This window comes from Petaurus breviceps, unplaced genomic scaffold, assembly GCF_028583685.1.
Source record: "Petaurus breviceps papuanus isolate PSGF00001 unplaced genomic scaffold, PetGlider_PUasm1.0 185, whole genome shotgun sequence".
Lineage (NCBI taxonomy): Eukaryota > Metazoa > Chordata > Mammalia > Diprotodontia > Petauridae > Petaurus > Petaurus breviceps.
In genome coordinates this window covers 570826-584571 of record NW_027185797.1, presented here as the reverse complement: position 1 = coordinate 584571, position 13746 = coordinate 570826, and the positions used below count along the sequence as shown (strand labels likewise).

The 13746-nt window shown below is 39.4% G+C and overlaps 1 protein-coding gene across 2 annotated transcripts in view; it reads right to left on the bottom strand.

The window, feature by feature from the left end:
• The window catches only part of MYRIP (myosin VIIA and Rab interacting protein), a 435525-nt gene that overhangs the window by 69049 nt on the left and 352730 nt on the right, over positions 1-13746 (bottom strand). Inside the window, exons 5-9 of one of the 2 annotated variants that reach the window (XM_069088306.1) lie at positions 12948-13028; positions 11161-11258; positions 10660-10740; positions 9728-9868; positions 1087-1264 (exon numbers count right to left, since the gene is read on the bottom strand). In XM_069088306.1, the coding sequence (XP_068944407.1) occupies positions 1087-1264; positions 9728-9868; positions 10660-10740; positions 11161-11258; positions 12948-13028 (579 nt within the window). The remainder of the gene's footprint in view (positions 1-1086; positions 1265-9727; positions 9869-10659; positions 10741-11160; positions 11259-12947; positions 13029-13746) is intronic. The other variant, XM_069088307.1, reaches the window with a different exon arrangement.

Below are 13746 nucleotides of genomic sequence, written 5' to 3'. Positions count from 1 at the left end.
ATGGCTTGAGAGCATAGGACTAAGATTGGAAGCCTGGGGTTGGAACCTGGGGTGTGAGTACACATTCTGTCTCTAAAGAGGCATGTGATGTTAGGCAAACCATCTGACCTCTGTTTCCCCAACCTATAAAATGAAGGCATTAGCTAAATGATCACTAATGTTCCCTAATACTCTTTGATTCTATTATTCTAGGTGGAGAAGCCAAGAATGGGCACCACTTTGATATAATAATTGTTATTGTAGTTTGTAATAACAACAGCAACTAGCATTTGTATAGTGTCTTAAGGTTTTCAAAGTGTTTTACATACATCACCTCATTTGATCCTTATGACAATGCTGGGAGGTAGGTGATATCATCCTCATTTTATAGATGAAGAAACTGGATATGTTAGGTTAAATGACTTGCCCAGGGTCACACAGCTGAGGCTGGATCTGAAGGCAGGTTTTCCTAACTCCAAGTCTGGTACTCTTTGCATTGTACCAAGTACTGCCATATCAGCTTGGGAAGTAGGAACAATCAATGAGACCATGGAAAAGACAGAATGTAAGGCTTGGATGCCCCTGTTATTTATATCTCAAATGCTGAGCATCAGCTAGACAGAAGCTTATTACTAGGTGTGTGATATGGTGAAAAGAGAAATGGAGCTGGCATCAGGCAAGGTACTTAACCTTCTGTACCTCGGTTTCCTCATCTGTAAAATGGAAATAACTTCCCTGGAGTTTTTTCCCTGGAGCAATCCATCAACAAAAAAATCTCATTGTGAGAGAGGTGCTATGGAAACACTGAATCACTCCATAAAGGTGAGTTCTTATAAGCCATCATTACAACTATCTTTGGAGCTTATGAGGGAACCGGGAAGCTTTGGGATAGATTGGGCGCGTGCGCCCTGGAGATCCCCTCAGTTCTCCCTGGTCACCTTCCTTAGCTACTGCCAACAAGATCATGGGGTTTGGCCCAGCTTCAGCATTTGAAAAATGAGAGTTATTTTGGACTCATAGTCAAGGCTCCCGTCGTGAGGGCTAATAAGCAACCACAGATTGCCTTTCAAAGATGCAGACCTACTGTAAATGTATTAAAATGGTTACTTGTCTCATCCAGTCTGTCCATGCTCTTCCAGCTGGGTAAGGCAGCGCTCTCTTGTTCCTTTGGTTTCTGCACCTGGACCCTCTGCTCTGCCCACAGGGTCTCCAGGGGGACTGAGACCTTCGCCTCTTTGCTTGGAGCCTCTTCACCAGTGAGGGAGAATGCGGACTGGGACCTCTGCTGAAATAAGAGACGGAGTCTTAAAGGGAATAGCTGCCAGTTTTTCAGACTCACAGTAGATGATCAATCAAGCAATTAATCAACAAATATTTACTAAGCACCTACTGTATACCAGGCACTATGTACTTGTTGGGGATCTAAGTGCAAAGAATGAAACAATGTCGATCCCAACAAGCTGACATTCTAATGGGGGAAACAAGAATATACATATATGGATATTGTGTCCAAAAACGTATGGCTTATTCTGTACCCTGAGTCACTCCACTCTAACAGGAGGTGAGTAGCCTGCTTCATCATGGGCTGATCATTGAATTGACCAGTGTTCTAAAGTCTTTCAAGGTTGGTCATCTTCATTTATTTATTGCCTTTTTTTAGGGCAATTGGAGTTAAGTGACTCGCCCAAGGTCACACAGCTAGCTTTTGTGTTAAATGTCTGAGGCCGGATTTGAACTCAGGTCCTCCTGACTCCAGGGCTGGTGCTCTATTCACTGTGCCACATAGCCGCCCCAGTTGGTCATCTTTATGATATTATTAGATAAACAGGTCTCCTGGTTCTATTTATGAGTATTTGTTAATAGGATTTTTTCCTTTTTTTCTTTTCTATTCCAATGGGAGACAGGAGGTAGGGAGATAAAAATAAATGCTTTTTAATTGAAAAATTTTTTTTTAAAAACGAGAGCCTAAATACAAAGTCAGTAAACTCAAATATATACAAACTGGTTAAATACCAGGTCATTTGGGAGGGAACTACTGTCCGGGTTCACCTCTTACTTGTTTGATCATTGGTTCTTTTTAATTTCCTTTGCTGACTTATCATCCACATCATGTTCCCTATTTGTGACTGTTCCCCAAGGTTCTGTCCTGAGTCTCCTGCTCCTCCTTCTTTCTTTTTCTTTCTTTCTCCCTCCCTTTATCCTCCTTCCCTCTCTCCCTTCTGAGGCTCCCTGAGGGGAAGGACTGTTTTACCCTTTTATACCCTCAATGCTTAGTAGCATAGCACCTGGTACATAGTAGGCATTTAATACATTTAATAACGGTTTATTGATTGGAAACTTTGTCAGCTCTCATGATTATACCTATCTCTATAAGATGACATATATAATATATATAATAATAACATGTACATATGCATTACATATTATATTTCATTACATATACAAACACATATATGTGTAGGTTATCCCAAAAATCTTAGTGCAGTTAGGTTAAAACTACACTAAGACTTTTGGGATATTTTGTAATACTATATGTATATACACATACATATTGACATATATACACATATGTATTTAAGTTATAATCACATGCATATAATACTAATATATAGGTAGATAATGTGTATGTCTGTGTGTGTATGTGTATGTGTGCATATGTGTATCAGAGGAGGCTTGATTAGAAAATCCTTAGGGTCCCTTTCTGGCTGTAATTTACTCTGATCCTATCAGTCAGTAGAGCCTGGTAAAATTATTAGTATGGGGGGGCAGGGAGGAACTTTCATGTTAACCCTCAAAAAGTATTAATTCCAATTCCTTTATGCAAAACTACATGTTTCAATTGGGAATTCCCCTCTATAGGAGATTGCAAACCTGCCAGGTCCCCTGGCAAACTGAAGAAATGTAGTCATATCGAACACTATCACTAAACTAGACATTATTTATTCCTTTACTGATGTACACAGACAATTAGCCAAGAGGTAGGAGACCACATTTTTCATCTAAAATTGTTAGGGCTATTCCTAGTTGTTAGCTGAGGGTTACTGGGTTTGTTGAGTAAGACTCTGCTTTTTAAAATTCAGTAAACAGGAGAGTGAAGATGGGTCTCACAGAAAGCATTCAAAAGATTTGGGGCAACATTTCTCCTTGGCATTTTGAAAATCTACTGGTCATATATTATATGAGTAGATCTCAACCAGGAGCCAATAGACATGTTCAACTCACAGCTGGACATCATTGTTAAGGGGGGAAAATATAGCTGTCGCCAGAAACCCCTGGGAAGAATATTTATATTGTGAGAAGAAGAAGCTTAGTACTAGAGAAGGAGTGTGAATAGAGAACTGACCTTGGACTACATAAGGGCTTAAGGTCTGTGACATATTACTAGCAGTGTGACCCTGTACATGTCACTTAACCTCTCAGGGCCCCAGCCAACTCTAACTCTTAAATGTTGATTAAGACCAAACCTATATTAGTAGAGTTTTCCATAGCAATGAAATCATAAAAATCATAAAAATAGGTCAAACCCTCCTTAGCGCCCTGAAAGATGCCTTGGACACAAAAATCTCTCAGTGTTTGTTGAACAAACTCATTTTTCCATCAGTTAACAGAAACGAATTTATTGTCCAGAAGATGGCACTATATACATATTTTCTTGATCATTGGATAGTGTTACCCTACCTGGTAAAGCTATAAGAAAGGATTTAGTTATTTAAATCACACAATCTTGCAGCTTGCAGTCCCTATAAAATCTTTGTAATGGGGGAATGGGAGGCAAGTGGGTTGACTCTTTTGCGGATTCCATTTATCCATTCTCTCACTTCTTATCTCCACAATTTCTTTCATTTCTTTTCGCTTCCTTTTCTCATTGCCCTAATTTGTTGTCGTTCAGTCATTTTCAGTCATGTCCCACTCTTCATGACTCCCTTTAGGCAGTTTCTTGGCAAAGATACTAGAGTGGCTTGCCATTTCCTTCTCCAGCTCATTTTACAGATGAGGAAACTGAGGCAAAGAGGGTTAAGTGACTTGCCCAGGGTTACCCAGCTAGTAAATGTCTGAGGTCAGATTTGAACTCAGGAAGATGAGTTTTCCTGTCTCCAGACCCCGAGCTCTATGCACTGTGCCACCTAGATGCCCCAGGTTATTAAATATAACAAAACAAAGGGAAGCCTTTGAAAACTCTGGAGGAGAGTTAAAGCCCCCCCCGCCAATTTTGTCTTAAAATAACTCCAAATTCTACCCATGTAATAACCACAGAAATAAAAAGCTCTCAGTGGTTGTTGAATTTCATCTTAGTGGTCTAAAGGAGGAAAGCTGGAGATTTTTTCCCTTAGTCAATGACTTGGATGGATATTTTAAGCTGCTCTCAGCTGGTATTTCTCTAATTAGTTGAGGGAAAAAGTGAATTTGTTCTATCCTTGCTTTGAGAAGTTTAAACATAATAGGGAATAATTTCCTCTTTGAGCTCAGATCCTGAGTCAGGCCACTGGGCTTCACATGTGGTTAGCCCTAATGACAAACAGATGGTGTCATCAGTCTTGCGTTCCATCTCCTGTGACAAGTGACCCTGATGAATGCTTGGTAGGAAATGAGGCACCGCACAGTTAGTGTTACTAAACAAGGTGGCTCTGTAATTTGGAAAAAAGTGCTGTTATTTTTTTCCCCAGGGTGCAGGAAATGCTTTGGAAAAAAACATCCGATAGAAGACACAGTCAAATCTCACTAATTCCTTCTAATGATGGGGAAGATCAGTCTGAATCTGTAAAAAATCTGAATCACAGACGACTTTAAAAGAAATTCACTCCTTCTGTCTCATCTAAGCCAAATGCCCGTCCTCCTTATTGTCTGTGTAAATCCCAGCCATCCTTCAAGGCTCAGAAAATCTTATTTCTTCCACGGAGCCCTGCTCTGCTGTTTCTAGCGATGTAGCTTTTAATGTTTTTTTTTTTTTTCTGAATTACTCTAGCACATAGATTCTGTAGTACACAATTTTTGCACTTCGTGTAAAGTAAATTGCATTGTTCTCTAATTGCTTCATGCCTTTGAGTCAATTGTGGTACATATCACTAGCTTACATTTATATAGTACTTAAAAAAAACATCATCTCAATTGATCCTTACAATAAACATAGGAAGTAGATACTGCAGGGTTTATGATTTCTGCTTTATAGATTAAGAAAGTGAGGCTCAGTTAGGTCGAATACCACATTACTAGTAAGTGTTGGAGGGGAGATTTGAACCCTCATCTTGTTGAATTGTATTCTCTTCCAATACCTCACTGACTCTCCTAGAAGGCAAGCACCATATGTAACACTTCTCTTATTTCATAATGCCTAATCCAATTCGTGGCACAGAGTAAGCACCTTTTTATTAAACATTTCCCAACTGTGTTGCTTTCAAGTCCATATAGTAATATAAACAAAGTGATTACAAAAGGGGTCCTGTCCAAACTTTTAAAAGAAATATATAAAGATGATTTATCATTATTTGCATATAATTGGATGCTGGTATTTGGCACCAATTTTTCCTCTTACTTAGATTAAACCTTTCTGCAATCAAGTTTGTACTTGCCCATTGCTTTGTAAATATCTCTATCTTTCTGATAGATGTTTGATATTAGTGAAGTGAACTACTCTCTTTTTCTAGTCTTGATATCTCTTAATATAATTCTGCCTGACATAAATCACTTTCTAATAATGCCCATGATGATAATGATGCATTATAACCAAACTCACTTTGATGTTTCATAATTCAATCTTCATTTATTTGTGAGGTCCTGCCTGTGTTAAGCACTGGGGCTACAAACAATGGAGACTCTTATTCTTCTGGGGCTTACGTGGTATAGGATTGGGGTAGTCAGGATATGATTATATATCCAGAGGTAAGTAAATCAGCTTAAAGAAGAAGTTTTTGGGGAAGCTCATTGTCATACCATTACTTGGATAGTATTGTGCTGATTAAACTTCCTTCCCCGATTTCAACTAACATTGTTTTTGCAGAACCAATAAGCAGAGTTAGATAGCATATCTCTGTATAGACAGTTCTCAATCTACAATGATTCAGTGAAAATAAATTCTCATTTGCACTGTCCTGCCAATTATGCCTATGCTATTATTGTGGCAAACATTTTTAAGTGTTTAATATTTGCAGAATACTTGCTGTAGGCACAAGAATTTATTGATCCTAGTTTCCGAGGGCATCCTTTGTCATGGCTGCTAATACATGCATACTGATTTCTATCATATCAGTTACATCAAATGAATATGAATAATGTCATGAATTTGGATAATAACTCGCATTTATATAGCATCATAATTTTTATGACATTTTCTTTATAATCACTCTGAGGTAGAGTAGTATATGTATTGATTTTAGGACAACGGAGTCACATCATACACATATTATGCTTGTGTAGATGCAGCTATGAGAGAGACAGAGATAATTAAAAGGCAGATTTAGAGAGAGAGGAAGAGAGAGAGAAGAGAGACAGAGACAAATAGAGGCAGAGAAGAGAGAGGGAGGAAGAGAAGGACAGAGAGAAATAGAGACAGTGACATGTATACAGAGAGACAGAGAGAGATAGAAACAGAGAGAGACAGACAGACAGACAGAGACAGAGAGACGGAGAGACAGAGAGAGAGAGAGAGAGAGAGAGAGAGAGAGAGAGAGAGAGAGAGAGAGAGAGAGAGAGAGAGAGAATAGGGACAGAAGTAGAGACAGACAGTGATAGAGAGACAGAGACAGTAACAGAAATGGTGAAATTGAGACAGAAAAAAGAGGAGGGAGAGAAGGACAGAGGCAGAAACAGAAAGACAGTGAAAGAGACATAGAAACAAAGAGAGAGACAGTGGTGAGATAGAGACAGAGACTCACAGAAAGACACAGAGAGAAGAAAAGCACACTGTAGAAGGAAAAAAAAGAACTCAGCATCCCATTTAAGGAGTAAATGGTCACAGAGTCCAGATGGAGTGTGAAATGGGAGACATGAATTTGCTGTTCTTTCAGTCATTCTTAGTTTCTGCATGCTTCTTACAGCATTAACCTCTCCTCTAGTGGGATGCCAATCTTTCTATGTATTTCCTGGGGCTTGTATCTCCCAGGAAACTTAGCACCGGCATTAAGGTTATATTGTGACGCCTCTTGCTCTGTTTTCCCAGCCCTAACTGTGGTCTGCCCTAGCCTTTTACACCCTCCAGAGGCAAAGCTGTTTCACCTTTAGACCTAGGCATTCCCTATCTGTCTGTAATTCTCAGAGATAGTAGGGGAAGATGAGAGGGGGAATGCCAAGGAGCTCCTCCTGACTGCTCTAGGTCTTCTCACCATCTGCTGGGGCCATAGGCAGGAAAGTCTGGGGTTCTAGAGCATAGTCCAGTAGACAGGAAGCCCAGTGTCAGGTTCCTTCAGCCTCACACACTGGTATGACTTAGAAAATGGGAAAAAAGAAAAAGTGCACAGCAGAGAACAAAAGAAAACTTACAAGGAAGCAGAAAAAAGACGGACGGCTCTCAATATAACGTGTAGTATTTATTACATAGGCTTTCTTGAAATGGAAATTTATTGCTATTTATTTTGAATCTTCTCTTACGCTCTGCTGTGCACATGACATGCTTTTTTTCTTTTCTTATTTTGTATTTAAGTTTATAATGTTTCTTTTTCTTTTCTTATTGTGTATTTAAGTCTAAAATTAAAAAAAAAAAAACGGGAGAAAGTCCAAAGGATGTTGTAGATCTAGAAAGTTCCACTTCCTTCTTAAGAGGTGGTGCAGGGCTTGGGATCAGGAAACCCTGAGTTCAAATTAACCTCAGATACTTAGTATTTGTCCTTGGGCAAGTCACTTTGCCTCAGTTTCCTTAGCTGTAAGATGGGGATAAAAATAGCACCTTGCATCTTGCAGAGCTTTTGGGAAGATCAATGAGGATAATATTTGTAAAAAGTGGTTAGAACAGGATGTGATGCATAGTAGGTTCTTTATAAATGCTCATGTCTTCCCTTGCTTCCGGAAGCCTTCCTGTTATGCCTAACTATGTAGTTAGACATTGTAACAAAGTATCCTTTTCTTCAAACCTTGTGGTGGTATCTGCCCCAAACCTCAGGGGGTTTGGCAGCAAGGTTCTGACACATCAACTTCCTCTAGAATATAACTGATACAAGGCAACACAGCAGAAATACATAAGGGAAAACCATCTAGGAACATCAGATCCCTGTAAACCTATCACGGCACCCTAAAGATATCCCACTTTCTTTCTTCTACCATGAGCATTTGTAGCTGAATAATGAGCCAGCCTCTGCCACCTGCAAAGGGGCCTCTCTCCTCCCAGTCCTTAAGTCTCCTTGCAAGCAATTCCAAAATGGAAGAGAGGCTGATGCAATCCTCAAAAGCATTGCAGAGATGCTGCCTTTGCTGAGCCCATGCTCAGATGCCCACGCTTTCTGACTGTGGGGGGGAGGGGTCAGGAAGATAGCTGGAGACTGGACCAAGCATCAGTGATCTGCATCTTTTCTAAAAAGCATAATTTTATTGATATATTTTGCTTTTATATTACCTAAATTACCCCCTGTGTTTCTTTCCCTTTCTCCTCCCAGAGTCATTCTATGTAAGAAAGACTTTTTTAAGGGAAAAAAAGAGGAAAAAAAATAAAATCTATCAAGAATAAAAAAAAATCTGAAAATACATGCAATGTTCTGTAACTCTGGACCTAGGAAATTTGTATTTTAGTGAGAAAAGAGGTCAGAAAGTTCAAGGTATCGCACTAGGCAGAAAATTCAAAATTCAAAATTTTAATTGATATGATTTTGAAAAATTTTCTCCAAATAAATGGTGAAAGTCTCAGCAATTTGTAATTACTGGGTTATCTATGAATGAACAAGCAAAGGGAGCTCAAATATCATCTCTTGCAAGAGATGATCTCCTGGTGTCTCCCCCCACTGCTAGTACCCCCCCCCCTCTGAGTTCATATGTACACAGTTACTTGCACATTTTCTCCCCCATTAGAATGTAAGCTCCTTGAAGGCAGGATCTTTGTATTCCCAGGGCTTAGCACAGTGCCTTGTAAGCATGTAATAAAAGCTTGTTGACTGATGGATTGTCAGGCTTTTAGATCGCTAACCTACTCACACTCTAAGCTGATGTCAGCGTCTTCTTCATACTGTAATACACTACTCAAGATTTTCTGAACCCCAAGGCCCCTCAAAAGCTAATTTAGCTTTTATTGTCAGTACTTTGTGGGACAGAATCCTCTCCAAATTTTAGTTCAAAGCTCCGCCAATGCATGTACTTTTCCTGGTCAGTCTTACTTACACTGCTAGGTGTAGAAAGCTGGACTTGGAATCAGGAAGACCTTATTTCAAATCCTGCCTGAGACACTTATTAGCTCAATAGCCCTGGGAAAGTCAAACCTCAGTTTCTCCTCTGTAAAATGGGGATAATAATAGTGCCTTGTTCTCAGGTCTCATTAGATAATATTTGTAAAATGCTTAGCAAACCTTAAAGTGCTATATACATGCTATTGTTATTTCCAAGCAATGGCATTTAATGAAATACCATTCTAATAAAAGTTAGAAATTTGTGGATTTTCCCCTCAGAAATCTGCAGATCACTCTCTCACCAATACTTCCCACCCTCAGCGGGAAGAGCTGATAAGTTGTGTGTGTGGAGGGCTTGGTAACATATGGCAGTTAGTGGTCAACATTCCCTTGCTTTGCTTTCTAGGTGGTAGAAGCCCACGCCATGATGACTTCCATTGCTCACGTACCAAGAGTGTGCAGGATGCCTGCTGGTCCCCTGCAAGAGCCGCCATCCTCTGACTGGTCTCCTTCGTAGCACTGCTGCTGGGCAGTGGCCAATCAGAGTCCTTCTCTGTCTGTGCCCCTTTGCCTTTTTGCTTCCTTATAATCTGCAATGGTGGCAATAAAAGGTGACTAGTTACTGGAAGGAGTCTTTTTTCCTCTTCGAAAACCTACATGTTGATTGTAGTAATTAAATATATTTTGGGCATTTGCTCAGTCACACAGGAATACTAGCTAGGCTACACACACTAACTAGGTACACACACACATACAAACACACACACACACACACACGGCAATGTCCTAGGGGATAATTTTATGGAAGGGAGTGTGGTAGAGTAGAAAGAGTACTGAACATGGAGTTACCAAATCTGAAGGTAAATCCTGGTTTTGCTGCTTACTAACTCTGTGACTTCTCTGGGCCTTAGTTTCCTTACTTGTGAAATGAAGGGACTTTGACTATATGAGACAACTTCTAAGGTCCCTTTCAGTTTTAGATACATTATCCCTAAGGAAGGTCTAAACAAGGTTCTTCATGGATAGTGTGGACAGGAACTTTACTGAAGGACTGACTATAATACAAGGTGAATTCCACTTAAATTTGGTGGCCCATTTAGGAACTACTTCTTCTCCTTGAGGTGGAGTGGAAGTGGGTGTGACTGGGATATTCAGTGAAAGGGGCAGAGATCATGCAGGGACCTTGGGCAGAAACCAAAGGAAGGTGATGTTACCCTGTCTAGCAAGTTTTGATGTGTTTTCAGTGAAGATAGACTAGGGGAAAGACGAGGAAGAGAGAAAAAGTTAACACATTTCTTAGACTTTCTTCTCATTTGTCAATGCTTTGGACTGGGAGGTACAGTTGACTTCAAGATCCTGTAACAGACACATAGCAACACACCTTCTGCACTATGGTGGTGGCAAGCTCTTCTATCAACTCCTCCTTGTGTTCACGTAGATAACTAGCTTCATTCTGCTTGTCCTAAAAGAAAACAGACATTTCCCCATGCTATAGTTGGTAGACATACAGACCAAATGAAAAATAGTGCATGCAAGGAATTTACAACATATCTCTTCTGACAGACTGGATTAAAAATGGCTTTTGGTGCCAACAGGGAGGCTGGTTTTCTTTTTTTTTTTATTAAGCAATTGGGGTTAAGTAAGTTGCTCAAGGTTACACGGCCAGTTATTTCTGGGTGTGGTGCTAAGTATCTGAGCCCAGAATCGATCCCAGGTCATCCCAACACTGGAACCGGTGCTCTTACTTGCTGTGCTACCTGGCTGCCCCAGAGGTTGGTTTTCTTAAGGTAAGGGAAACCTACAAACTAGATGATGCCACTGAAGGACATACTCTATAATTGGGCTAATGATAGAGTGAGATTCAACATCAGAGAACATTTACCAGACTGTCACCAGATGCTTCTGCCTTGGAAATTGCCTCTTCCACGGCCTCTTCGGCAACACGCAAGGCCACAGCCAGGGTGTCCATCATGCTATGTCCTGGTCAGGAAATAAAAATGTTACCAGATGGTGTATGATATTTTTTTGATTGGAAATGACAGTTTCAATCATCCATTATCCTTTGCTACTTTCCTCAGGTGAGCATTAGAATATACTCTTATGGATCATGATGATGGAGATTGGCAATTGGCAATGAGAAAGGCAGGAAGGCAATGGAGATAACTTAGAGCCTCTGAGTCAAAAATCTGTGTCTGTTCCTTAGTACCAGAGTGACTTGGACAAGGGGCTTATCCCCTCTGGGCCTCAGTTGCTTCATCCACAAAATTGGGACCATATTAGATCAGTGGGGTCAAACTCAAATAGAAACAGATCCCCATGGCTATATATTGACTGAGAACACTACCAGTTAACATTACTTTTGTTGCACTGTATTTTTGTTTATTTTGTTCAGCATTTCCCAATAACATTTTCATCCGGTTTGGGAAACATTTGGGAATTTTGGGATTCTTGAGGCCTAGTCTCACCCTCCCGGACTTGATCTATTTCTTTTTTTTTTTTTGCTTTTTGGAGGAGGGAAGGCTGGGCAATTGGGGTTAAGTGACTTGCCCAAGGTCACACAGCTAGTAAGTGTTAAGTGCCTGCAGTCAGATTTGAACACAGGTCCTCCTAACTCCAGGGCCGGTGCTCTATTCACTGTGCCACCTAATTGCCCCGACTTGATCTATTTCTAAGGTTGCTCCCAGGTCTAAATCTATGATCCTATGAATCACAGAGTGCTAGACTCTGAATATGGTAAAAATGATATAAGAAAAACCCATTTGAACATGAACTGGCCCATAAATAAATTAAAAGATTGAATCAGCACAAGTACAGAGGAAAGCTTAATATGATTCAGATAAAACAACAACAGAGCAGTTAAATTAAAAAAAAAAACTCCAAGCAAATATTTTTTCTTTATTCACAAGCAGTGAGTTAAAAAAATAATTTAAAACATCACATTTTCTATTATTAACAATTAAAAAACCTGATGTTTATATAGTACTTAAGATATATAACACACTTTTCAAAAAACATATAATCTCATTTGATCCTGACAACCACACTGCAAAGCAGGTCTTATTAAACCCATTTTACTGATGAAGAAACAAATTCAGAAAGGATAAATAACTTGACTAGGATCATACAGCTAGTGAGAGCTGGAGGCAGAATTCAAACCTAGGTCTTCCTAACTTCCAGGACAGTCCCCTCAGGATGCTTTTTAGTAGGGGATGTTTATAGGCCTGAGGGTGGACATGAACACTGTATTCAAATATTTGTGGATTTTCATATGGAAGAAGATATACTCTGCTTGGGCTGAGGAGGGTAGACCTTGAACCAGTGAGTACAAGTTAGAGGGAGAAAGTCCTGGCCTCTAGTTAAAGAAGAACTTTGATCTGGTTAGGGATTTCCTTCACCAGTATCCCCGATAAATAGTCATCTAGCTTCTCCTTGAAGACCTCAAGGAACAGGGAACTTGTTACCTTTCAAAGCAATATTTTCTACTTCTGGATAACTATAACTTTTAGGAAAATTTTCTTTATGGCTAGTTAAAAATCTGCCTCTTTGCGATTTCTATACATCACTCCCAGCTGCCCTTTTGGGCTAAGCAAACCAAGTCGAATCAATCTTTTATACAGAGGTTTAAGTTGTAATAGTAGCTTAATTTTTTTTCCCCCAAAGGAACGTTACCTTCAGATTGCCTGTAAAATGTCGAGTCACTGCCACTGATGCTTCCTTCATTCTCCAGGCTTGGCTCCAAAAAGCTTCCTTCTACAACAACAACAACAACAAAAAATAAAATAAAAGAAAAAGGGATTCAACAAACGTCATTAACATAGATCATCACTGAAGTGGATCTTAAACTTTTGCAGTGGTAGAACCCTTAATTAATTAATCCATTCATTTATTTATTTAGTCATTCCTTCATTTATTCATCTATTTGCATATTCATTCATCTCTATTACAGATACTTTTTTCTACTTATTTACCAATATACCTTTACAATTCCCAATATGAAACCCTTCCTTATATCAAAGAAAGGTAGTGAAGGAAAACTAATCAAACCATTATATCTGACAGTATATAGAACATCCCATCCATGTATTCCCTCCTTTCTCCCCACCATCTTTATCAAGAGGAAGGAAATATATTTCATCATCTCTACCGGACAATTACTACTAAAACTACCACTCTTACTACAACAACTACTATTATGATTACTACTGATTCATATTTAAATAGCACTTTAAGGTTTGCAGAGCATTTTTTTAAGAACATAAATAATCTTATTTGATCCTTTCACAACCCTGTGAACTAGACGTTATGACTTCCCCTGTTTTACAAATGAATAAATTGATGATGAGAGAGATTAAATGACTTGCCCAGAGTCACACAGTGAGTTTCTTTGGCAGAATTTGAGAGTTTTGGAACTCTATCTACTACATCATGCTTTTTCTCAAAATGATTCATTGAAATTAACCTGTTTTTG